The sequence below is a fragment of the Mesitornis unicolor genome, unplaced genomic scaffold, assembly GCF_000695765.1.
Source record: "Mesitornis unicolor isolate BGI_N332 unplaced genomic scaffold, ASM69576v1 scaffold1054, whole genome shotgun sequence".
NCBI classification, from domain to species: domain Eukaryota; kingdom Metazoa; phylum Chordata; class Aves; order Mesitornithiformes; family Mesitornithidae; genus Mesitornis; species Mesitornis unicolor.
This window is the reverse complement of record NW_010180569.1, coordinates 32,578-59,935: the sequence shown is the minus strand read 5'-3', so window position 1 is coordinate 59,935 and position 27,358 is coordinate 32,578. Positions and strand designations below refer to the sequence as shown.

The 27,358-nt window shown below is 41.7% G+C and overlaps 1 protein-coding gene across 1 annotated transcript in view; it reads left to right on the top strand.

Moving 5' to 3' along the window:
• The window catches only part of STARD9 (StAR-related lipid transfer (START) domain containing 9), a 63,019-nt gene extending 38,383 nt beyond the window's left edge, over nt 1-24,636 (top strand). Inside the window, exons 20-33 of the mRNA XM_010183103.1 lie at nt 90-280; nt 2,687-3,170; nt 5,261-11,490; nt 11,533-16,495; nt 17,416-17,613; nt 18,351-18,534; nt 19,749-19,895; nt 20,301-20,406; nt 20,997-21,139; nt 21,722-21,786; nt 21,874-22,079; nt 22,874-22,953; nt 23,370-23,528; nt 24,535-24,636. Coding sequence (XP_010181405.1) covers nt 90-280; nt 2,687-3,170; nt 5,261-11,490; nt 11,533-16,495; nt 17,416-17,613; nt 18,351-18,534; nt 19,749-19,895; nt 20,301-20,406; nt 20,997-21,139; nt 21,722-21,786; nt 21,874-22,079; nt 22,874-22,953; nt 23,370-23,528; nt 24,535-24,636 — 13,258 coding nt within the window. The remainder of the gene's footprint in view (nt 1-89; nt 281-2,686; nt 3,171-5,260; nt 11,491-11,532; nt 16,496-17,415; nt 17,614-18,350; nt 18,535-19,748; nt 19,896-20,300; nt 20,407-20,996; nt 21,140-21,721; nt 21,787-21,873; nt 22,080-22,873; nt 22,954-23,369; nt 23,529-24,534) is intronic.
• Nucleotides 24,637-27,358: the final 2,722 nt, after the last annotated feature.

The following is a 27,358-nucleotide window of genomic DNA, read 5'->3' as shown; positions in this document are numbered from 1 at the left end:
GTCTGTCTTTCTTTAATAATATGACTTGTTTTATTACAAATCTTTGATATTTGTTTCTGGTTTAAATTCACTGTCAACATTTCCAACAGCAGAGAAATAGATGCTGTGCATGAGGAGTACAAGCAGAAACTGAGAGACCAGGAAGCTTTCCACAGAAAACAAGTTCAACGGCAGCAGCTCTATGTTGAGGATTTAAAGCAGCAGATCTTGAGAGGACAGATCAAAGCAGAGCGGGAACTAGAAAACGACCAAGCACAAATCAACCAGCAGATCCAAGAAAGTGGGTACCTCCTGCTTCTGTGCTCTCACTTTCCTTACAGTACTGCATTCTTTCATCCTCTTGATGTTTTTGTCCTAGTTACACTTTACATTATGGGTGCAACTTTTATTATGACTTATTATTAGTTTTCTCCTGTAATTGTCTTTCCCTTGAGAACAGTGCTTTGATTAACAGGACTAAAGGGCCTCCTTCGCATTGTACCAGCAGCAATGTTTAATGAGCTCTGCTGGGGATTACAGCACCAGCAGGCTACTCCCCTGTGGCACTGAACTTCTTGTCCCCCGTGCTGTTCCCCATCCTAAGGTGTAACCACAGTGTATTCAGAGGTATTCTTTTGGTGTCAGTGGCTCCTGACCCCCAGTGGTGCTGCTTTGCATGCAGGCAGACATAATGAGCAAGATGTCTTGGTGGGCTTGAGCTGAGTTGGATTTGGAAACTGATTTGGAACATTCTGAACCTTCAGATGGTTTTGACCACTGAAATTGGGTTGTTGTAGTGTTCTCTACTTTGTCTTCTAATTAATGATTTGATTCAAGTTTCTTGATAAGCAAAATATGCCTATTACAAAGGCACTGTTGCCACTTGGCAAAACCTGCTATTAGTTCCTGAAACAGGAAAACTGAATTTTTGGAAGCTTCCCAGATCCTAACTTATACAGTTTGCTATATTTTAATTATGCCAGTCACAATGAAGACATTAAAAGGAAACTGTGGTGATGGGATGTAGCAGAAACGAACTTAGGGTATGTTGATAGTACAGAGAACCGGGAGAGTTCCCCCAAAATGTCTTTATTTCATATCTCTGTAGACTTGTTCTCTGCTCCCATCTAGTTCTCCTCTTTTTGCTGTGTTCATGTGAACCTTAGCCAAGCAGGTGGTTTTTGCCAGCCAAATACAATTCTTGGCTTGGCAGCCCACCACATTTCTCCACCTTTTCTGTACCCTCTGTGTCTCAGCTCCTGACGGAGGCAAGTTTGTGAGCAGAGATTAATTAGCATCTTAGAGCTTACAGCTCTGTTGCAGGCAAACTCTTGTCTGCCAAATATTCTGCTTGCTAGAAAAATGCTTTGTATGGGCAAATTGAAAACGCCATTAAGATAAAATAACTAAAATAATTACTTGTGTCTGTAGAGTAACCACAGAGTTAGAATTCCTACTTCTGTGCATGTGCTTTGAGCAGAACTACCAACATAAACAAGACAGGAGACTCATTGTGGTAGGGATCATTAATGAAGTATGTTTAGCAAGATCAGTAGTCATCCAGCAAGCAATGCTAACAATGCCTATGCACTAATGATGGTCACATTTCTTACATTAGGGGAACTTCAACAGCCCAAAATTCCTCCCTTGCAGCTCAGCTGTGCAGAGCTGCACTAGCCCTTGTTCATCCCATCAGACTTAAATATCTCTTAATTCCTAACCCCCTGAATAAACAAGGAAATGTTGCTTATTCAGTAAGAACTGCAGATTGAAGGTAAGCCCAGCCCAAAACTGTTCCTGCTATGTCCTGGGTTTAGTGGAATTCAATTGTAAAATTCATTTTTCTATTCAGAAGAGCTGCATTTCTGAGAGAAGGACAGTGTTCAATTTAGTGGAAACAAGTTGGTAATTATCGTTTTAGCTGGGATAGAGTCACTTTCCTCACAGTAGCTAGACACAAAGAGAAGTGTTTGTTTTAGAATAGTTGTAAAACACTCAAATGCTGTGGTGAGAAGTCAGTAATGCTGTAAGATTGCACATATGCTTATTTTTTTCACTCGAAATGTAGGAATTTCGTAGTCAAAGGCTCGTTAGCATGTGCGTGAAATTCCATTTGCTGCATTAACACGGAGGCCCATTTAGCTCTGAACAATTTCCTCTCCTAGTTTCCTTGTTAACTCTGCTCTCAGTGCACACACAGTCATTCCCTAAGTAACACATAAAAAGTTTAATGTGTCACTTCAGAATAATTAAAGCAGAAGTAGTAGCGTATTTCACACTGAAGAGCCTCACTACAGTGAATATAAACCCTGTGTCTGAAAAGTGCACAGGGTTGAACTCAGACCTTTTCAATTCTTCCACTGTATTTAAAGAACAAAATTGAGGTGATGTTTGAGTGTAATCTTTCAGAAATTGAAATGTGTTCTACTACAAGGTCTTATTCACCAGTCTCCTCAGCTGTGTCAGCCAAGCCTCTGCTTATATCTTGCAGTTGTTATCCAAGTCCTTATCCCAATGAAGAGGCTTTTGGTTATCAGTAAAGTGCAGCAATGACACATTTTTCTCTAAATAGTTTGTCAAGACTCCTCTATGTGCATAGAAATTCTATTCTCAAATGAGCTCTCAAGGCTGATTAAGAAACAAGACAATAATGAACAATAGTTTTCCTATTATTTTTGCTTGCTTTCAGTCATTTTTTTGTTTACAGACCAGCAGTGGCTTATAAATGAGAATAAACGGCTGGCTGCCCTCCAGCAACAGCAGAGGGAGTTTGCAGTGCAAACAGAGTCTACGCTGTGTGCAGAGGCTGAGGTGCAGAGCACCATTGGGCTGGAAATCTGCCCTTCCCTGATACAGCAGAACAAGAAGAGACTGGTGCAGCTGGAGCTCTTGCAAAGATACTCCTTAAAAAAGGCAGAAAGAAACATAAGACGGAAAAAGGTCAAATTCCAGCTGGAAAGGATAGTCAAGAAGCAGAAGTTATTGGAAGCCAAGCAAAACCTAGAGCAGCTGGAAGCTAGCTGCTGGCTCAATGAGGAGTACGTGAAACAGTCGCAAGTCCTAAATGAAAATACCGCTGTACGGTCCTCTTCAGATCACCAATTACAAAAGAGAAGGAAGTCACTGGGTTCGAGTTCCTTGCAGCACAGGCAGAATTCATTCTGTACCCTGCATCTGCCCCAGGTACCCAGGTAAGTTAACACCTACCAATTCCTCTGTACTTTCAAAAGTAATTTAAATTCAAGGTATTTTCAGTGGCTGCCTATAATCCAGAATGCCTTTCAATGTATTGAAACAATCCCAGAACCTGAGGTAGCAGTGAATGTATTGTATGTCATGCTGGAGCTGTTTGTCCTTTTTCCTCAGATCTGTACAGTGCATTCCCTGTTTTGCTCTTTTACATGGTCTTTCTCACTGCTTTTTACATTCCTGTTTCAAGCCTTTCTGCATTTTTTATCTCTTTGTGAAAGCTTTCCAGACCTGGCTTGATTCTTGTTGGTATGTCTTACTTGATGCAGAGCCGGGTGGGGTGGAACATTGCCACCAAGGGTGAGGAAAAGGCTGAGGTACTTAATGCCTTCTTTACCTCAGTCTTTAAGTCTGTAATAGTCAGACCAGCTATCCTCAAGGTATCAGCCCCCTGAGCTGGAAGACAGGGACAGAGAGCAGAATAAACCCTACATAATCCAGGAGGAAGCAGTTAATGACCTGCTACACCACCTGGACACTCACAAGTCTATGGGGCTGGATGGAATCCACCCAAGAGTACTGAGGGAGCTGACAAAACAGCTTGCCAAATCACTCTCCACCATTTATCAGCAACCCTGGTTATCAGGGAAGGTCCCAAATGACTGGAGGCTTGCCAACATGTGGCACCCTTCTACAGGAAGGGTCAGGAGCATGCAGGAAACTACAGACCTGTCAGCCTGACCTCAGTACCAGGCAAGATTATGGAGCTGTTAATCTTGAATGTGTTCACATGGCATGTGCAAGACAACCAGGGGATCAGGCCCAGCCAACATGGGTTTATGAAAGGCTGGAGGGTGAGTGGCTGGAAAGCTGCAGGGCAGAAAAGGACCTGGGGTTCCTTGTTGACAGCCAACTGAATATGAGCCAGCACTGTGCCCGGGTGGCCAAGAAGGCAAATGGCATCCTGGCCTGCATCAACAATAGTGTGGCCAGCAGGAGCAGGGAAGTGATCCTTCCACTGTACTCGGCACTGGTGAGGCCACACCTTAAATCCTGTGTTCGGTTTGGGCCCCTCACTACAAGAAGGACATTGAGGCACTGGGACATGTCCAGAGAAGGGCAGCAAAGCTGGTGAAGGGATCTGGAGCACAAGTCTTGTGAGGAACGGCTGAGGGAACTGGGATTGTTTAGTCTGGAGAAGAGGAGGCTGAGGGGAGACCTTTTCACTCTCTACAACCACCTGAAATGAGGTTGTAGTGAGGTGGGTGTTGGTCTCTTCTTCCAGGTAACAAGTGATAGGATGAGAGGAAATGGCCTCAAGTTGCACAAGAGGAGGTTTGGGTTGGATATTAGGAAAAAATTTCTTTACTGAAAGAGTGGTCAAGCATTGGAACAGAGTGCCCAGGGAAGTGGTGGAGTCACCATCCCTGAAGGTGTTCAGAAACCATGTAAATGTGGCACTTCAGGACATGGTGGAGTGAGCATGGTGGTGTTGGGTTGATGGTTAGACTTGATGATCTTAGAGGTCTTTTCCAACCTTAATAATCCTATGATTCTACAGAATACTAATTTCTGCATAATTGTATCTAGTTTAGGGTCAAACTCTTCCATCATTATATTTGTATTGTTGGAGTGATTCTGGATTGGACTTTTAATGGGGCCAGCTCTTCTCAAGCTAAATAAACATCTTTATGCCATGCTAAAAAGTTGAGGTGCTAAGATGTGTATAACAGCGTGGTCCTGGAGGCAGGAGATAACTAAACTCTGCTAAGTGGATTTCTATGACTTAGAGCCATCCTTTATTTTTAACTAATGTTTGCAGTTACTTAGGCCTACGGAGACTAAATACCAAGCTACACCACATAGCATTGAGCTATTCCTTTGTGTTGCAGAACATATTGCAAGATATCTACAAGGCTGCATGGTTACTGACAGAATTATTTCTATTTACTCTCTGCTAGAATTTGCTTTTGAAAGGCATTAAGATTGTTGCTTCGTGTGTCAGTACTCTTAGCTACAAGATGTTACTGATGTGGAAGTGTTGTTATTATTCAAGTAAGGATTGGGCTTTATTTCTTCTTTATTTCCACAGCTGTTTGTTGAAGAGGGAAACTTTCTCAAAGTTATCTACCTCACCAAATATTGATCAATGCTGTGAAGGCAGTACAACAGGGAGGTTGTCATCTGTAGAATGTCTTTACAGAAAAGTTAAAGATGTTTCTGGGAGTGATGACCTTAATGATGAAAAAGGGACCTCCTTTTCAGTCCAGAGACAGCTAACTGAAAAACAAGAACTGTCTTCATTTGGAAATAAAAAAGGAGCAGAAAAAGAATCTAATGATTCAGCTATCATGGCTTATATCAATAAAAATGATCAAAAAACCAAAAAGTTGGATGACAGCCCAGGGCAAGCTGAATCTCAAAAACAGACCTCTAAAGGCTCTTCTCCTGATCTTTTGAAGGAGAAAGATGAGCCTGAAACCTTCATTACAGGGACAAGAATGACAAAAGCAAAGGTGCTAGGAGATTTCAATCAGCCTGCAAGTAGCAATCTAGAACAAAACAGAGCTCAGGTATCCAATAAAAAGGCTAGAATGAATATCAATGGAAAAGGCCCCAGGTCTTCTCCAGAAAACTTTCCTAAAGAAATGAAGAAAACGGCGTATGGAAACCCACCATCGGCACTTCTAAACCAAACAGCCAAGAACTGGAAGAGAGTGCCAAACTCAGCCTCGCCAAGTCATGAGAAATCATCAGTGGAACAGCAAGACTTCCTGATGGTGGCAACGTCGGTTGGAAATCTCACTAAGATGAACACACAGGCACCACTCTCTTACGTTGAAAAGAAGTGGCACAGTGCTGAGATGCTAAGTGCTGGAGTGTCCAAAACGGCCACAGATGCGCTGGGGAACTGGCAAGAAGATGATGAAAATGAGATTTCTGATACTGACAGTTCCTATTCCGTAGACTCTCTCTCCTGTGCTTATGCAAAAGCTTTCACAGAGCAACTGAAACAAGAAGATTCGGATAGAAGCAAATGTCCTGTCAACCCAGAAGATTCTGAGAGTGATGACAGTCAAATGTCACAAGACTCTCTGGCAGAAAAGGAAAATAAAGCCAAAAAGCAAGATAAAAGTCGATTTCACAAGTCAAAGGCTCACCGTGACCCAGCTAAGCTTTACAAAAGCAGAACTGATCACCATATTTCATCGTTGGTGACATCGTATGCATCTCATAGAAGACTGGGAAAGCCTGAAAGAAGCTTTTCTCTGGACAGCTTAGCTGATGGAGAAGAAATGCCAGCAGAAGATCCAGTAGAAGAATCCAAATCTGATTCATCTGATGAAGTGCCAGCAGAGATTTTTTGGAAGTTACAAACTCCTAGATCACCAGCTATACAGACTGGGAAAGACCGTGAGTCCAAGGCCTGCGACAGAGATACAGAAGGGAAAAGTTATGATCTGAAACTGAGCAGTTCCTTTTATTTGGACACTAAACCACAGCCTGCTTCCAGTAATGCTTGCAAGCAGTTGTTGAATGGGACAAAAGTCTCTTTTGTAGAACAAGAAAGGTCTCTTGATAGAAAACTGTATTATGCGAGTGGAAATCCTTTGCTTACTACTGAGACTTGGTCTTCCTGTGACTCAAAGGTTGACAGCAGCAGCCCCAGAATAACAGCACCTTCTTCCCATGAAAATTTGGAATTTCAAGAAGCTCGTCTGTGTTCTTTGAGCAAACCAGAGCTTTGGCTGAAGAAAGATGATCTAAAGCAGTCAGCTGCTGAAGTTTCTTTTGTTTCTGGCGCTAAGCAGATACACAGCATTACTCGTTTGTCACATGGCATAAATGAAATAAACACAGTTTTCTCCTCTGACACATCAGAATTGCCTTTACCTGAAACGACGACAACTGCAAGCAGAGTTTCTGAGAGTGGATCATTAAATAAGGTGTGTAGGGGATGGACGAACTCTAATGAAAATTCTTCCTTGGAATCTCAAGATGTAATGTCCTCATTTGTCAGCTCAGTAGGACCAAGCTCCTCTTTTGTTCCTATTTCAGCGAAGCATGATTATTATGAAAGTTCAAGGTCGAATCATCCTGAACAAGAACAACTGAACGAATTACCTACTTACAGGTCTACCACTGGATGCACACGAACATTCAGCTGTTTGGAAGGTGCCTCCAGTGCAGACTGCCTGGCCCTGGCAGCTAGGAAAGAGGAGGATTCTCTGCCCACAGCTCATCCAGAGCTGCCTAAAGATCACAATCTGAAAAAAGCACCTTTTATTTCTGTGTTCCCTGTGCACATTTTGGAGCAGAGGAATGACTATGTAGATGCAAATTTAGAAGGTGATTTCTTCAGGACTTTTGAAAAAGATGGCTTAGATGATGACAATAACTTGATGACAGAATCAAGTATAAGAGATTCAGGTAGCGGAAGGGCATCTGTAAGTGCACCTGCTGCTGAATCTTCTACAGGACTTGCTAATAATATGGCCTTAGCACAAACATCTGCAGTAAAACAAGTTGAATTTCGAAACCATATGCAGCTTTTTCCAGGAAGGGAAATAACAACATATTGTGATGAAGGTTTCTTTCTCCGTGACTTAACAAATAAGAACTGCTCTCTAGTAAGCAGTTACGAGCTTCAGACGTTGGCTGGACAAGGAGCAGAATCAGCTGTTGCGGTTGGTCTCCTCAGATCTGAGGAGAGTAATTTGGAAACAATGCAAGAAACGGATTATGGACAAATACCTGCAGAAGAAGTAACAACAAAGACAGGTTTTTCCTCACAGAAGACAACATATCAATGTAAGCATTTAGTTGTTGCTCACAGCGCAAGTTATGACCAATCTGCAACACCAATAGAGATGTCTCAAGAAGAGATTATCTGTATGGAAACAAGCACAGATAGCTTGGCTGAGATTATGCCAGAGGTGCCTTCCTTCAGTGATAATGAAGAATATGAACCAAAAGATGAAGATTTGTCTTCAGTGAATCGTTATGAATTCAAAAGCAAACCTATTTCAAAAAATTATTCCCGTGAGTGTGCTCTAGCAGAGAGTCAGGAAAGTTGCTTATCCCAACAAACTTCAGAAGATTCTGCGTTATGCACTGATAATATAAGAGAAGAAAGCAGTGAAAGCAAAGAACACAATGCCTTGAATTCTCAGGCTGTAGTTCAGAAAGAATTTTCATCCAAATATGAAAACATAATGGTAAATGAAGTCAGTTATCTCATAGTGAATGTAGACAGGAAAGACACAGAGTCCTTCCCTGCTGCTATTTGTGAGAGTACAAATGATTTTCTCCCAGAATCCAATTCAAGCGTATTTTACCAAGCTTCAACAAAAGCTAATCTTTTTCAAAGTGCGTCTGAGACTGAGAATTATGATAAACTATTGGAGCATGTCACATTAGTGAAAGGAGATTGTGATGTTACATCTAATCTTACAGTGGAAGTCAATGCCACAGAAAGTTGTTCTGATGTACAGTCTGGCCATCTTTGCATAACACACTCTTCAGAATCAACAGGGCAGAAGAGCAATATGCATAAGACAGCTGATGTTTCTGTGGAATTTGATGCAACCACTCACTTGGAAACAGAAACACAGAGTAAATCTTTAACTGAATCAAGAGAAGAGAAAGAAGCCCTTTTTGAAAGTGATTGCCCAGCTGATATCTTGCTTGTTGAAGACGGTGTAAACTCAGAGTTGGGAAGAGTATGTGAATACAACACAAATATATCAGCTACTGTTTCTCAAGAGGAGAGTCCATATATAAATAAAGAATCCGGTTTTTTAAGAAAGCCAGAAACCAATCCAGAAGAAACTGTGGTTCCTTATCAGAATACAAAAACAAACACTGATGAAGAAATAGCAACATTTATCAACAGTGCCATCAACTTAGAAAAAAATGCATTGGAAATTAAATCCAGACAGATTGAAAGTTTACCTGACTACCCAGTAGCTGAAGTCCAAAGTGTAACTGAAGACAGGGGCGGAGAGGATTTTAAAGACATAAGTCTGTCTCAGAATCCAAAGAAACCTATTGATATTGTAGCCTGTGGAGTTCAGTGTGATTTTTATACAAACCTGTGCCTGACACATGAAGAGGTAGAGCCAGATGAACCGCAGGTAGCCAGCACAGGAGTAGAACACACTCAGGAATCAAAAGCACTCGCGCGCTCCGGCAGCCGACTTGAAACAAGCAGCTTTTGCCAAAAAGAAAACAATGAGAAAATAGAAGTAGGTTTTTATTCACCAGAGTTTTTTGTTGCTCCCAAAACCACTCCTTCAGCTGTGTGCTCCCACACAACAGATTTTACTCAGAATACTTCAGGCTTCCTTGATGCCTGTGAAGGACTTTCACACATGGACAGAATAATAGAAAACGTGTTTAATACAACTGCTGCAACCGTAATAGTCGCAGGTAGGCAAGGAAATATTTTAGCGGAGGCTGAAAATGAAGGACAAGTAAATTCTAGCAATTTAACTGAACATTGTGTACCAAACTGTTTGCCCCAGGGTAATGAGCGTGAAGGGACTGGGAGTGAAGAACAGATTATCAGGACAAATACAGAGGGGCTGATTATTGCAAGGCAAGAAGTCATATGCACAGATGAAAATGTTTTATTTACTGAAGAGTCTCCAGCTCTACATCAGATGTATTGTGACAAAGATGATGAAGAGGAAATTTTAAATCAGTTTAAGATCCCTGAAATATACCTGACAGCTTCAGGACTAGAACAGAATGTACTGGTAGAAGATGATTCAAGATACCATGACCCTACTGAAATGAGTGAAGATGGTGACTCTGTGGCCTCTGTTACAGATACAGGAAATGCAGTCAGGAAAGATATCGATGTATATGAATATTCAGTTGATGGTAGTACTGGTATTGACCAATATAGAGTCGAACAGGAATCTAAAAGTCTCCATGTTAAAGAGGAAACCCATACATATATGAGTTGCTCTGTGCAGTATCCTGAGCATGGCACATCAGAAAACTTGAATCTAAGAGTTATTAGAAAAAGACCTGGTATTTGTGAATTGGATCCAGTAGGCTCCAGAGTTGAGGAGGAGAAAGTGCATTTGATGAATCTAGAACAAATGGCCAAAGCAGACAAAGAGAAGCAGATGTTTGGAGAAAACACAGAGGAGGTAGAACTGATCATTTTAGAAAACCTGAGTGAACTATTCCCTGAGACCAAAGGCAGCTGCCAAATGCCACATGATGACAGCAGATTAAATGAAATCTTAAGAGAAAGCGAGTGGGTGTCTACCAGCTTTTCTGGAAATAATGAAGATATCAGCAAGCAACAAAATCTACCAGCAACACTGAAGTCTATTGAAAAACACCAAGAAAGTTCACTTAACGACTCCTCGTGCCAGTCTGTAAATCACCCTTTCTATCTTGGAATAAGCGATGATTCCCATCTTGTTCAAGATGTTCCCACTGCATTGAAAGGGAACACAAAAACATCTAACAGCACTGGAGCAGTTCTGCCTTACTATGAAACATTGATGGAGAGTGGGGTCTGTGTCGGAACGCCCGTTGCAGTTAAAATGGGAGGAGACAAATATCTTTCTGATAAGACACGAAGTAAGAACGTAGCTTTTCTGCAAACCAGGACCACACAGGACAGGCAGGAGGAAGAATCTTTTGTATTGAACAGTGCACCTGATCACGCCGTATTGGAGCAACCTGTCCATGAGAAGAGCAGCTCTTCCACTCCCTACAGCGCAGGTGGTCCTGAGTCTGGAACCATTGCACTTCAGCAAGGGGCTGAAAGGGGCTCATTTTCCTTGGAGACATTAGATTCTTGCGAAGATATAATTCAGGATGTTAACAACACTCGTGAAAAACACGGTGTGGGTTTAATGGTTAATAAACTATCAGAAGATTGCCTTAATTCCATAGAAGATACAGCTCAAGAGGAAAAGGGCACAATTGTGCCTGACTCGGTGCTCTTGGATAATTCAAACCTGCTTTCGTTTTCAGAGAAAGAAGTGATGGAAGATAGAGTGGGGGGAGGAACACATTCTTTACTAGAAATCTCTGCTCCAGAAATAATTCACAATATTAATAAAACCCAGAAAGTACTTCATTTAGGGAGTTTAACACAATATGATGAGAAGGAGAGATTTTTAAGCACAAGCTATACTACAGCAAACAGTAACAAAGAAAATGCAGCGTTCGCTGGTGTAGCTGGATATCAGCATGAGCCCAGAGAAGTTCAGGGACGTGGGACTTCTGAAGAGTGCTGTGTAGACAAGTCGGGGAGCACTGCTTCTGAAAATGCTTCAACCTCTTCAGAAGGCCTGAACAAGTCTCTATGGGAAAATCCACATTATAGTAAAGAGTTTCTAAATTATAAAAAGAACTTGGGCACTTCTGAACCTCCTCCTGGTCTCCTGAATCGTCCAGCATCATTTACAGACGTTTTGATTGCCATCAATGGAGACAAAGGTAAAAATGATGCTGTTCTTTCTGAAGAAACAAAATTCTTTGACAATGAATCAACGGATTTTCGTGTATCTGTAACTTTTCCTGATGTTTCTCAAAAAAGACACGAAATGAAAAATAATTCTGCAGTTACAGAGGCCACATATGCTCAGAATAATAAACTCCTTGAAAAAATTGCAGGAACAGATCCAAAGAAGAATATAATTCAAGGTTCTTTTCAGAATTGCAATGACATAAAAGAAAATAAAATTCATGAGTACTCGGAGCACAGCTGTAACACTTCCAGTGTGACTGCACCAGAATCGGGCTCCCTTGCTTTTCAGAGCCAAGGACGGACTGGCAGTAAAGATTCAGAGTCTCTTCCATCCTGCTTTGGAGAAGATACTCCAACTGATACACCATTTCAGAGCTCCAAGAACTTCAGTGCTTTTGACACTTCTTGTTTACTTGATGACTCAAAATCTCTAATATTTAGTCAGCTTGAGGACTCGCTTCAAGATACTTCTTTGACTGAGCAAGCGTCCTCCAGTTCTGCAGATGTGTGCTCTGTAAAAGAAGGAGCTGTTCCCCAAGCATTTGCAAGTGTCAATCACCCATCTTTAATGCCATTTTCAGAATCTTCTCTAACTGCAGATATAGGCCGTGGTGAGCCTGGCATGTACGCTATTTCACAAACGAGTATACTGAAACATTCTGCATTAGCTGTTTTGCAAATCCAAGACACTCAGTCTGACAAGGCTGTGGTATTTGATGAGCCAATACACGCTTCAGGAAGTATTTTACTTTCTCTTGCAAAAGAAAACAGGCATTGTCCAGTATCAGACACAGACTCTCCTTCATACCAAAATTCTGCTGTAGATGGAGAACTTGTATATGGAAGTAATCTTACAAAATTTGACAATGTTATCAAAGTTGATCAGCACCACTGGGGTAAAGTTCCACCACAAGAAGCTTGCACAGAACACATAGAGAAGGTACTAAATGATAATTCTCTTTTATTACCATCACTACCTTTTTGGGATGCTGGGAGGGCAATTCTTGCTAAAGAGGGACAAATGAGACAAGCATTTAACAGAAATGAGGAAGAGCTGCGTTCAAATACGGAGGCTGAACATTTTGCAGTAAAGACAGAGCAGAGAAAACCATCGAGTAGAGAACCTGCTGGAAAGCAAAGTAATGTATACTCAATTTCTCCAAATGAATTCATAGGCCCAGAAGTTACAGTGTTGGAAAATCTGTGTCCAGGAGATGTTGATGTGGATCTTGAACACACCTGCAATTCATTTACCCCAACACGTCCCACATACGGCAGAAGCCCTGATCCCAGACGACTGTATCACGCTGTCTTGGGTTTTAAAAGAAGACCTGCAAATCTGCAAGACAGATGTCAGTATGTGCCTGCAGGTGAACAGGTACAGCAGGTGCCAGATAGAACAAAGACAGACGGTAGAAAAGAGATTTTTATTTGCAAAAAAAAGACGGGTTCGAGCGTTGATAGCCCTGCTGCTGATGCTGATGCAGACAATTGTTCAGCCATGGGAGATGCTATAATGAGGAATAAGACTCTGAAATCAGAAAGACTAAACTTTTCTGTAACGAGTAATGAAAGTACCTCCTTAAAGTTTTTACCAGAAAACTGGGATTTACCGCCTCGAGATCGCAAATTGGTGCAATTCAGGAGCAAAAGATCATATTCTACTACACGGAATGCAAGGAGCTGTAAACAAAGTGAACAGAGACCGTATTTACAAAGTCACAGACTATCAGCCCCAGCTATTGCTGTGTTCTCTGATCAAGAATGCACTTTGGAAGCTTCACCCAAGGTAGAACCTTTGTTACATTCTGCATCTAAGTCACTGCAAGATCTAAATATGAGCGTAGAGCCTCCATCACCAACTGAAGATGATCTTTGTGGAATTGAAAGAATTTCAAAGCAGGAATCAAAGAACACTCCGCAGGTTAAATCTAAACCCAGATTTCAGCAGCGAATGGCACAAACTAAGAAGCTCGCAAACTGCGATCCAAAAAGTTTACAAAATTTTGCAGCAAGGACCCAAAGCAGCCAGTCTTTAAAAGACTGTAACACACATTCTTCATCGTCTCTACTGCACACAGCTCAAAGCTCTGTGGGTGCAGAGGAAAATATCCTTTCAAAGAGCAGTTCTGTAGCTCAGTGTAGTGAAGGAAAAGTTGAGGAAGCTGGATGCCAGCCAGAAGCAGATTTATTCTTGCAGGACAATAAAGATGCAATGCATTTTAGTTCAAGTGATATCAACCCATATATCCATCCATGGCAGCAAGATGGATTGTGCCAGATTGGTTGGAAACAGTATGTTTTTGGAAGTGCAAGTGATGTCTCTTGCAATCGAATTCCTTTAAACCTGGATAATCGTAAAGTTATGAGATGTTCCAGTGTAGACAATGGATTGAATTCTCAAGATTCTCCTTTTCATTCTCATCTCAGTTCGTACGCTACAGCAAAAGTTTTATCGAGCACTTTAAGCAGTATTGAAGGCCTTCAAGGGTGGGACAATGTCAGACAAGACTTTCAGTCTGCCTGCTCAAGTGACACTACCAAGCAGTATAGCAACGTATCAAGTGAAACACTGGAAACTAATCCAGAAAATAATACTGCTGAATTTGAGAGTCCTTCTGCACAACCTGGTAACTCTTCAATGCAGGTTGATGAAATTGTACTATTATATCCCTCTGAGTTAGAAAGGTCTTCCAAAAAACTACCAGGGGTTACGTGTGAGCAGGGAACACAAACAGCAACTACGGGAAGGTATAAAAGGCAGAGACGACGTCAGAGAAGCTACACGGATATTTCTGCAAGAAAGCAGGAAACAAGCAGAGATTTATTTCAGCAACCTTCTTCTTGGACAAGCATGCAGAACCTGTCCATGCATCTGTCACAGCTTCTTCAGAACACTTCTGAGCTCTTGGGAAACCTCTCCCAGCAGAGTAGTTTAGATACTGAGCAGAAAACCAGAATCAACCCAATAGGAACTGAAAAGGCTGCAAAGGCTACCAGGTCAGATAGCTGCACTCAGACTACAGCAGATGTGGGCACTCAAACTGAGATTTTGGAAGAACCTCAGGGCAAACGTGAAGAAAACCAAGTGGAGCCAAAAATGGACAATGGATTGAGGGCAGCTGCACCAGTAAATGTTGACGGGAAAGGTACAGGTACAGATGCAGTAGGTAAGATGCCCAAAAGAAAAGAGGAAACACTCCCTTATGAAGAAAGAACACAAGAACAAACAGATATGAGAAATTTGGGCAATCCTGACTTCCATGACAGTCTTGACAGCGTTTTGGAAGACTCCTTTATGCGTCTGCCTCTCTTAACCAGAACCTCCACTCCCGTCTTAGAATTTAAAAAACCATCACTAAATGCACAGCAGAACGTTGCCTTTGCCAGTACCAGAGTTTCATCTGTCACGTCATTTTCGCTGAGTTCAGGACAAGATGGTTCGTCCTGCACTGTAGTTAGCAGCCCTACTAATAGCACCTCTCAGTCTTCAGCATCTTACACTCAGGATATCAGAAGCGTCAGTGAAGTGGAGGTTCCAGCAGAAAGAAAATTCTGTTACAAAAACACCCTGCTCGTTGACAGGGCCTCTTCCCCAATTCTTACTCTTAGTGCTAGTCCCAGCAGCCAGGCTGCTTTTAGCAAATCTGTCTGCTCTGTCAAGGAACCTTTTGAATATTCCAGTGATGCTTCAAGTCCCCTTCACAACCAGAGAAAGCAGAGGGCAGGGCCACGGTCTGAGATGCAGCCACACGTAGACAAGTTTTCACAGACAGAAACAGAGGGTGAATCTAGCGCTTCTAGAGACAACAAGGGCGTAAGAACAAAAGCCGGAGGTTTCTTAGATAAGAAAGCAGTCAAAGAGCTTTTAGGACAGGATGGATCAAAAGGCTTGGAGCAGCAGCATAGACTGATGGTTGACACGCACACAACCATCTGTGCGAAACGGCTGTATCACTCCAGCAGTATGTTGGAGGTGTCTGGCCACGGGGAAGCTGTTACAGGCGATCTCAGAGACCGCAGTCCACTGGCGCGGTCACTTCGTTGTATGTATGTCACAAGAGCAGGAAGGGGCTCTTCAGCTGCAATCGGACCCGAAAAATATGTCAGTAATTCTGATACCGCTTTGATTCATAGCTACTCGCCTTCAAATGCCGACTTACTTTTTAATCAAAAAATTAGTGCCACTTGTTCAAGTAAGACAAGTGCTGGCATGTCCTCAGAACCTCTGGTGGAAGCATCTTCTCTACAGTTTCATGATTTCTTCTGGAAAAATGAAAACAGGTGCCCTCCCCCGCTCTCTGATGTGAGTGATGTGCAAACTTCCTTCCAAGACGAGAATACAGATTCTGTCACTGGAAGTGAATGTGACACTGAAATTCCTCTCAACAAAAATACACCTTTTGCAAAGCCTTACAGGCCTCGAAGCTACAGTCTCCGTGACTTACCCATACACAACAAATTTAGCAACTGGTGTGGTGTTCAGGGCAGCCCTCCTCCTTCCTTACTCAGCTGGAGTGGCAGCGTGACCGATTTACGAAGTCAGGCAGAAAAGAAACTTAGAAGCACACGAGTGACAGAAATGGAAGGGAAATCCCAGCTTTGTGACAGCAGGAGCAGAGAGATCGAGAGACTTCAGAGAGAGCGTGCTGAGATTATGTCTGGCATTCACCTGGACCTGCACCAGCATCCTCTCACGGTGGAGCTGACCGAAGCAAAGCTCAATTACGGCATCGGGGAAACGGATGCCATGCTGAGGGTCCTTCAGAGCGGCACGACCGATGACCTGGTGGGGATTCCAGTGAAACAGCAACTTTATGAAAGGTAAGTTTCTTAAAGTTGCGTTATATTAAGTATTTTGAATACACTTCATGCAGCATAAGTAACATTTAGTAAAGAGCACTGGATCAATCACACTGAGTGAACTGAGTGAGCTATAGTATTCAGATTATTTTAGATCTAGTTAAGTAATGCATTTAAGATAAAATGTTGTGGGTTTAGAAAACATTAAAATCTTCCGTATAGCTTATTTTAGTCCATAGCAAGTGTCTGTTTTATGTGTGTGACGTATGGGGACAGCCCAGTCTTGACTTACAGACCAACCTGTCACATTAGTCCTTCACTAACTTAAAGAAAATAAGGAAACATATAAGATTCAGTGTAATTAAAATCTAGTGTCGCCCTGCTCAATGTTTCTAGCAGCTGTGAGAGTGACCATGTGTACCTGATGATCATGGGAATACATTTCATTGATTTACTGCAACGTAAAAATAACCGATACGGTCTGTTTATGGGAATATCTCATGTATGCTTCTGTGAATAAACCTGCTGTATGGATATGCAAAACCACATTTTAAAAACCTATAAATATACAAAATATGGAAAAATCAAGGTCTTAGATTCTTGTGATTGGATTGTAGAACTCAGTTTAGGAAGCTGTTGTAACAAAAAAATGAGTAGTAGCTACATTGGTCTCCATCCTCAGTTTGCCTCTCAGCCATTGCAGGCAGTAACCAAGATCCTTTTATGCATTTCCTACTGTTATAAAAGCAGTGGAGTTTTAGAATTTGTTCATCAACTGTCAGCATGCGGCCAAAGGGTTATTTGCAAGGGGAGTGTGTGTTACTGGATTCCTATAAATTTTACATTACAAAGCTACCTAAATTTACGTGTTTTAAAAAAATCAGAAAATGCAGCTTCGCAAGGGTGCATTTTGACACTCTAATCCTACTTCTTACTGACAGGCACATGAGGACTATTGAAACGCTGAGGAAGGAAAGAGAGAAAAGGCTGCAAAGATACCAAAGAAGCCGAAGTCTGAGTCCTCAAAAGCACCTGAGTCTGTTGCAGACGCTGGATGCAAGTCAGAGGGATTCGGATCTCCCCAGTAGGCGCCGAGAATATCTGCAACAGCTGAGAAGGGATGTGGTGGAAAATACCAGGTAGGGCATGGCAAACCTCTCTTTTGGCCTGATGAATATTAACAGTGTTCACAGTGGGTGCACGTGAATGGTTCTTACTGACATCTGAGACTTCTGTTGGGATAGAAAGCGCTTTCAGGAAAAGTGTGTGCCTGGTTCTAGAAAACATTAAAATCTTCCGTATAGCTTATTTTAGTCCATAGCAAGTGTCTATTTTATGTGTGTGATGTATGGGGACAGCCCATTCTTGACTTACAGACCAAGCTGTCACATTACTCCTTCACTAACTTAAAAGCCACGTGAAATAGTTAAGTTTCCTGTTAAATATTGAAAAAGTTTTGCAACCCTTCACCATTCAGAATTTGAGTTTCTCACCCCCCACCATGCCACCTAAACGACCTTTGCTTCCTTTGCGGTAGTTCAGGAAACAGTTCTTTTCCCAACACAACTCTCCTGTGTGTGATCTGCCAAAGCAGCGACCTTAGATCGTATGGAGAGCTGACTTAGAAACCAGCGCAATCGCTGGATCTCAGTGGTGAACTGGACTTCTGATCGGAATCATTTTCCAAGGTTAACATCCATGCAGTCTTTAGTGAGCAAAGAGAAACTTTTTGGAGGCTATTGTGGTGGTTTTTTAATTGCTTTACTGGCCAGTTTTGCTATTCTGTGTTGAAAGATTATTTTCTCATGGTATTTTGTCAAGTGACCTGGTTTTAAGTGATTACACGTGTTTCCCACCACTTCCCCATCCCTTGCAGAGCCCAGGAACCAAAAAGAAGAAGTATTCAGCATCCTTCAGACATTGAACTGTTGCTCAGAGACTACCAGAGGGCACGAGAGGAAACCAAATCTGAAATTGCACGAGCTAGGGACAAACTTCGAGAGAGAGCTGAGCAAGAAAAGAGGCGTATACGGGAGCAAATCTTTTCTCAGTTACAGAAGGTGAGCGTTACAGAGGAGACATTCACGTCAGTGCATTTTTTAAATAAACTTCTCCATGGTTCAGTAACTCTCCTGTTTGTTACAAAGAGTTAATTGCAAATTTGTACTTTAAAAAAAAATCTCAGTAATACTGAACTGATACACTGTACGTGCTTCTGAATTTCATCCTCCTGAAGCCACACTGTATGTACAAGAAACTCCCAGTGTTTTCTCATTGGATCGTGCTTATGCAGCCATCCTGCTGGGCACATGCTCTGTCTGTGGACTAGTTTAGCTAAGGTAAACTGAGCTTATTTCAGAATGCACTTAGACACAAAGATCTTTATTATTTTCTTTCTGTTTCTCTTTCTAGACTGCCCTCTCTGTGCATGTTTATCTTGTGTTTTTCTTCTACAGTGAGTGTGTGAAATTTTCTGCAGGATGCAAGGACACCACCTCATTAAGATGTGTCTGTTCTGCCCAGTTTCTGACTGTATTTTGATGCAGTGACCTTTCCCACTGCCTGATAATGCAGGTTCAATTGTAGCTGCAGGCCGCCTCGCCTCATACATTTGTGGTGTGAAATGTGCTCATTGCATGGCTCTGCACCCTTTAAGGCACCTTGAATTCACTGGGATGGCTGGATCTTACCACATCTGCTGCCATATTTTTCTTGTGAAATGTAGACATGCTTCACCTGAGTTGGAAAACTGCCCTTGAAAGTATACATAGATAATATTGAAGTTCTCAGTATTTTCTTGTTCTTCATCCTTTGGGCTGGCATCGAGCAGTTGCATTGGTTGAAGTAAAATCTCCAGTCTTTAACAACTACACTTGACCAGCAAGTGAAGTCAGAGAAATAGGTGAAGAACAACAAATGAGACTGAAAAGAGATTTATTTTTTTAAAACTTCTTTTTCTGTTTAAAACCATCCTAGCATTGGTTTGATAGCCTGGACTCTTGTACATGAAGAATAACAGTAGAAGCTGCATTTTCCCAGACTGACAGTTTTTTCCAGGGTGGTTCGCTCTATGATGTACATAATCTTAGTCAAAAGAGCCTGCTCATTTAATGCTTTCTGTAAGGCAACAATTTTTGTCCTGTCAACACTCCTTGAAAGAACTTTGACTTTAGATTATTCCTCTCCCATCTTTCAGTGCTGCCAGTGATCTGACTAGCTGCTGTGCAAGGTTAAGTGTTGTGTATTTTGTTCTCACCTGTGATACCCATTACAGGAAGAAGCAAGGCTGAAGACTCTTGCAAGCACAAGCACTTTATGTACAGACTCCAGCCTCAGCCTCTCCTCTGGCCCAACATCTGGTTACAACAGCAGTAATACTGCTACGTATACCGCAAGTAACCTCAGCAGCCAGGAAGGACAGGTGAGAAACAACCTCACAGATAAAAACCAGATCATGTCACTCTTGTAATGCCACTCTCTGTCAAATGTTTCAGAAAAAAGCCTTTTCTTGTGACAAACCAGGATCTGGTATTGTCAGAGTGCCTCCCTCAGTGATGCACACTTTGGCTTAAGAATGCGTGTGAACATGAACTTTCCTGACGTTACTTTTTGGAGTATGTACCTGTGCTAGCTCCTCACGCTTGTTTGCTAAATTTCCCGAGTCAAGCTATAACCAGGGGAAAGGCCACGGAGTTATCTTACGATAAAGAGAAGCTTCCAACCTTGTAAGGCAGATTTGCTATGAATATTCCACTTGCTATGCAATATAATTTATTTTTCCTGGTTCACACCAAAAAACCTCCACTCCTGCTCCTTCTTACATCAGGTTTCTTCTAGAAATGCTTTGCTTTCAAAAGATACACGAGGTCGTTCGGCTGTTAGAAACAGTCAGCTTTATGTGTTAGAGCAACTGCAGAAGGATTCAACATTTGGTAAGTGAAACATACGTCTGCTTATGGTTGAGCTGTATCCCAAAGCCTTATGAGATTTGTCAATTATGCAAATTAAAATCTAATTTGACTCTAGGTATTTTGAGGATGTCTCTACCATTACATGACTTCATAATGATACTGTGCACCAGTAGCCAGTGCTTGCTTAGAATTTCTTCAAAAAAGCAAATGGTGATTTGGGCTCTCTGAAGTTGGTCTTGTGATGTGGTAACCTCCACATACCGTAGTCTGACAGGCTATGAGGGTAATGCTTTGCATGAACAAAGCAAGCATGGGGGGCAGTGAGTATGGGATTGTATATACAGGTTCTTATTTTTATCCCCAAGGTGTTGCCTGTTCTTCTTTAGGTTATTTTTATTAGCTTATATGTGGCAATAACCATTAAACTCGAGTAATGCAAACATGCAGTGCAATTACCAATACACAGATTGTCTATACAAGGGATGTTGCCAATCCTACATCAGGATCAGGTGAACCGAGTGCTCCAGTAGAGTTTAAGTCCCTGCAACTGCAGAATAGTGGTGATCATTTTTTTTTCTCCTGTTCTCCTATGGCTTTTTTGTTTCCTGCAGAAGCCAGCAGCAATCAGCCACCCCTGCCTTCCAGTAGCATCAGCTGCAGGTTCACTCATGGATTAACTATTTCAGTCAGCTCCTCTTCAACAGAAGGATACCAAGATTTATCCAAACATATCTTGGCTAACGCTACCACCGAGGCAAGTAAATAACTGTTACTTATTCCTGGATCTCCTACTGGAATTTGTAGGACAAGCCCCAATGTTCTACACTGCCAAGAGTTACCTATTGTCAGTTAGCCAGCCACACTGAGCAGTTTTAAATGGTGGAGAAAAGTAAGCCAGGCTGCAGCAGTAGGGTGCAGAAGAGAAGCTGAACGGTCTGAGCAAAGCTGGTGAAACTGCTGCACTCCTCTAGTGTCCAAGAATTCCTACAGTGCAGGTTTTACATGTCTGGGTATGGCAAGCTGTGACTGAGTACTTAGAAGGAAAACATGCCAACTTTCTATTTCAGAGCGGGAGAATCATGACAACATCATTTGGAGATACATGCCCCCTCCATCTTCCATTTTTTTTTATAATAGCTTAGCCATTTATGTGTGTGTGTATATGTATGTATGTATGTATGACAGGCAAGTCAGTCTGGCTGTTACTAGTCCCTAAGGATTGCTAGCACTGTAAAACTATCTGTGGTACAGATAGAAGATAATGTAACAGCATGAAAAGGCTGAATGCAGTTTACACAACTTTCTCTTACCTGTATATTTGTCATTGTTTACTAAGGTAATGGCAGCCTGCTCTCATAACCTGAGGAATCTCTACACATGCCAAGCAGCAGCTGGATGGAAGTAAGTTTATGGCAGGTCTTTAAAATGGGAAGCCTTTATGTACTTGGCCCTCCTGTGTACAAATAACTTGTCACTTGTCTTTGACAGGTATCAGTGTACAGAAAAAGAGGTGCTGGTTTACTACAAAGTCTTCCCTTCAGCAACCAGGCACGGGTTTCTGGGAGCAGGAGTGATAGAAAGACCTCTTCCCTATGTGTGGGGACTAGTGAGAGATCCTGGCAAAAGGCATCTGTACGACAGAGCTATCAACACAGCTCGAGTACACAAGAAGGTAACCAGCCACATTCAGCTGGGTGAGTATCCACACAAACAGCTGGCCCCCATTACCACAATGTACTATCTCAGCTCAGGGTGTCAGCCAGGAAGGAAGTTAGAGGCATATTATTTCATAGAATGTATTGGGTTGGAAGGGACCTTTAAAGCTCATCCAGTCCAACCCCTGCAGTGAGCAGGGACATTGGTACCAGATCAGGTTGCTCAGAGCCTCATCAAGCCTGACCTCGAATATCTCCAGGGCTGGTGCCTCCACCCCCTCTCTGGGCAACCTGTGCTAGTGATCTACCACCCTCATGGTGAAGACCTTTCTCCTAATATCCAACCTAAATCTACCCTTTTCTAGTTTAAAACCATTACCCCTCGTCCTATTGCTACATGATATTGTAAACAGTTCTTTCCAAGATTTCTTACAGGCACCTTTTAGGTATTGGAAGGTCCCTATAAGGTGCCCAAAAGGTTCTCCCAGAGCCTTCTCTTCTCCAGGCAGGCTTTTCTCTTCAGGTTTCTATAAACAGTTTAATTATTTAATATGACAACTTCAGTGCTGCAATGCTTTTGCAAAGTATGGACAATATTAAACTCATCTCACTGCAGAGGTACAGCTGGAGACAGTGGTTTGAAAGTCAAAATAAATTGTCAGTGCCTTGAAAAAGCATCTTAATTACATATTATAGCATATTAACTAGAGCTCTGCTTTGGGACAAGAAGACCACAAAATATGCTTGTGCATTGAAGGAGTAAGGGAAAGTTGTGACAAGCTAAAGCCGTCAAAGTCTAATCCCCCCTTTCTTGTTGTTGTTGTTTTCCACAGTGTACTTAGTGACCGATACCTCCCTGTGTTACTTAAAGCAACCCCGGGATTTCTGCTGCATTACTGTAGAATCCAAAGAGGTAAAGTGAACGTTCTCTCTGAAGCAGAGAGGAGGAATCGTTCTAACTCATGGTTCAAGAACAACGGAGAGAAGGAGGGAAAGTCCATGCTCCCATTTCCAGAAGTGACAGTATAACAGGAAGAAGTGCCAGGCTGATTTGACACAAGGGAATTACGTATAAAACTCTCCTTTCTATGACAATCGTAAACCAAGCCCCATTAGGCAGTAACACAAGTGTTACACCATATATTCTAATAACAAACATGCAAGAATATGACAAAAACTATTTAATAAACAACATGAGAAATATTATTTATTAAAAGAGCTCTTTTAAGTAAGTAACAGGAGAAATATGCCTCACGCCAAACGAGGAAAATATTACTATACACCTAAGATTTTTTTCAAATTGTCTTCTTTATACTTTGTCACACGCAGGAGAACTTGTCTGTCTTGGCTGTTCAGTCTGTCTATGATGCATCCATGCCTCATCCCTGTAAAGAAGTGGTGAGAGGGGAGATTTTGCCAAGTGCTTGGATACTGGAACCTGATGTAGTGGATGGCAGAGATATCACCAGAGTTATTTACATGGCACAGGTAAGAGTCTCCTGTACGTCCAACTGTCAGTGCAAAAAGCCATTAGACAGCAGAACAGTTAAGAGTTTATGAAGTGACCCCACAGTCACCTCCATTTCACACCTATCTAGCATGACATACATTGTGTCTAGCACACGATCCTCAGTTTTTACAGCATCTAAAGCTGCTCCCTTGGACACCAAGGCTCTTCTGTAAAGGTTTATTAGCAATTTTAGGATGTGTTGCATTCTCACATTGTGAGCCAGGATGGAGAGTCCTGTTTGCATTTTCATCTTGTGGACACAGGAAGTCTGCCTCGGGTTATACCATTTTCAAAAACGCATGGAAATACTTGTTGACTTTTTGTAATCGTTTCTAAGTCATTAATTCTTCACACTTAAGAGACACAAAAGTCACCAAGATTAGGATTCTAGTCAAGAATGAGAAAATCCTGATCGATAGCCATTGCCTGCAGACTCATCTGAGAAGTAGGCCAAGACAGTGGTACCAAGTACTTAAAAATGTCCAGAAGAGAACACTAGAATGTGTAAAATTAAATGTAAAATTAATCTGAGAGCTAAATGGCATTAGTCCTTTAAACTTACCTATTTAAAACATGTTTTTAAAATACTATCTTTAAATTATTATAGTAATTAGTATATGCATTCTGTGTGTGTAATGTGTATGCATTTTAAATTTTTATATGGATTTTATATTGCACTTCAGTATACTCATACATTTTTCAGTAACACTATCAGACTAGTAAAATTTAATCTAAGCTGAAGCTCAAAGGAGCAAGGGTCATACCTGCTGAAAGTAACATCACATACACAAAGCCTCGAAAGTCTGTGGAGCATTGGGAAGGAAGAGGTACAAACCACACAGTAATGATTGCATTTGGCTGTAAACTGCTTTTGTTCTTACCATCATTTGCCACATCAGCACTACTCCAGGCTGGAGAAGTGTTTTGTTCAAAAATGACTGCAAAACCCCCTGCAACATGCGGCCTTTCTTCCCATTCCTGCAGGTGGATCTCGGTGCCCCAGCTATCCCCGCGAGGCTCCTGAGCTCCATTGCTAAGCGACAGCCTCTGGTGATTGCTCGACTGGCACACTTGCTTGCCAGTTAGTGTTTGGTACCAAACCTAACCAGCTGAAAGTTCACAGAGACACAAGCCTCTGTAAGGGTAATGTAAAACACTCACTTGTAAGACAGTTGTAATCAAGCATCATCTGAGGAGCCCGATTGCTAACGTTGGACTATACAGGAGTCTAAAAAAGGAGAACTGATTTTCACCAACGCTGCTCAGAAGTAACCCAGCAAGTTTAATGGGGAACTTGTCCTCCTGGAGACAGCTATGGGAAAACCTCTGTGGAACAGCAGGAAGATGCACTGTCTCTCTGAAGAGCAGAGGAACTTTGCTTTACAATAGCCAGGGTCTGACATGCAGAAGTGTATTGTTTCATTTCTGTTTCCAAGGAGCTTCAAAGATCAACCTTGTTATTAAAGTTTAGGCAGTGGAAGCAATGAAGTGCACTACAAACTGGAAACAGTACACACATGGCTTGAGACCTTTTACAAGCTCTTGAGTAGAGCTGCAAAACCACTTTGTCATGTTGAGATAAATATCAAATGCGGAGTTCTTAACAGTGTAGATACAGTCAGCTAGCTAAGTGAAATGATTTACTTCCCCTTGAAGGGAAGTTAGAACAGCACGATGTCCACTAATCATCCTACACCCTGGAGAGGCTTTTCTCATGTAATTAGCTGGCGACGTGCAGCTGGTATAAGGTATTTCAGATTGCCACTACACTATGCAGCATCAGTGGAAATCACCACACCTCAGGATACAGTTTTACTGCACTGCAGAATTAGGTGCTTTGAAATGAAGAAACCAAACTCACAGTTGTAAATAGTGACACTTTGTCATTAATAGGGAGTAGTACTGAGTAATTAGCTTGTTTCTAGAATTTAAATCCTGCAAATAAGAGTAGCTCCAGCATTTCTCCACAATGGCTTTTTTCCATCGGTCCTTCTACCCTTTTGGTCAACTGCATTAAGAGTTGAAAATCTCGCCTGGTCTTATAACACAGCTTTGTTCTTGGTATGACCACTTGTCCCCTGCAGTGAATGCAGACCCTTCCCATTTAATCACCTCATGGTATTTCTGTTGACCTTAGTCCAACAATCCTGCTGCCAGGCTTTACGTGGTTGTTCAACACACTCCCTACTTTGGGCACACATTCCTAAAAAAAAAAATCAAACAAAACCACAACCGACTCAAATATCTGGATAACTTCATTTAGTTCTTCAGCACAACGGTAAAGAATCACTTTAATATCTTACCTAAGCAATAAAAGCTGCTATGAGATGCTTTCTTTAGCTCAGAAAAGCCCACGTTGTTCAAGAAGCTGTTGCACTTTATATTTGTCAAGTGAGAACTATGTATTCAAGCATCCACCTTACCAGAGTCAGCGCCTGCTACGTTAACAGTTACTTTCAGTACAAGATGCGTTTTTCCAGCATAGAGTGAGGTCAGCTGCACCTCCCACCTTTCAGTTCAAGAGCCAGGATCTACTTTTACTATATCTTTGCACAGGTGTAATTTTGGCTCTCAGCTTCTATGTTACTTCCTGTTGTTAATATACTAAGTTTTAAAAGCAAAAGTAATAGCTATTTTAAATTGATATTTAAGAAAATAGCAGTTTTGAGACGTATCAGCCCAAGGCTTACTCCCCCCCCAATCCCAAACTATACCAGGTAGGCTAACAAAACCTTTCACTTACAAATTTGCCTTGTTTTCTCTTTAGATGGTCATTGTTACCATCTTAACACCAATATATTACCGTTCTCTTTTGGTGAGGCTCAGCCTTTTCTTAAAAGCCTGCCAAACGGAGTCATGGCATGGATCACTTCGAGTGGCATGCGTCTCCCACAGCTCCTCAAGGAAAAACGGGGAACCCATCACAAAGTTTTTTTGCAACTGAAAAAGACAGATTTCCAGATTTGCAACCCATCATCAGTTTCCCCCCCTCTCTGTTGGAAACCAAGAAAGGAAGAGCAAACAAGGCAGTACAGAAAAGCCCTAGAGAAAATGAGCAGAAATGGCAGCATGGGATATTGGCTTTGTCCCCAGTGCTGCTTCCAGAGATTTCCAGAGGAGGTAGGGGAAGTCTTCATACAATCCACAAAACATTTGCTCAGTGCCTCGCTTTTTTTTTTCCCTTTTCTTTTGGACATGGCACTAGTGACAAAGCAGTTTTTGTAGGAAAAACATCTAGGGGGACTCCTGTTGATCAACGATGCCAGTGCCTATGAAGGATAATGTCTTATTGTACAGTGCATCAGATGTTTATTTTTATATATACATAAGATTTTTTTCTATGTTTACAAATTAAGTTATTTATATATGCTTGTTTTGAAGCGGTTTTATATGCTATCAAAGCTAAGTTTTATTTTTATCGGTATTGGATTAATGTAACTTTTTTTTAATACAGTCTTCAATTGATACTAAAAAGCCTATTTATATGACTGTTTTCTTTTGCAAATATAACATTTTATGGTACCTACTAATGTACGGCATTGGTTTGTTTGGAAGGAAGAGATAAAAAAACCCAGCAGATATCTAATTTGTTAATCTACAACGGACAAAACCCAACTTCCTGTAAGTTACTGCTGAGCAGTAGATGACCAAACCAATTGTATTGTACCACCTACTGTTGCATCTCTGCTCTTAATCAAGATTGCTATTTTCATATCCACAATAAATGGTATTTTCTACGCAAGAAAACATGACCTCTGTTATTTTGCTGCAGCTAAGATACCCTTCTATAGAACTGTGCTGGATGGAG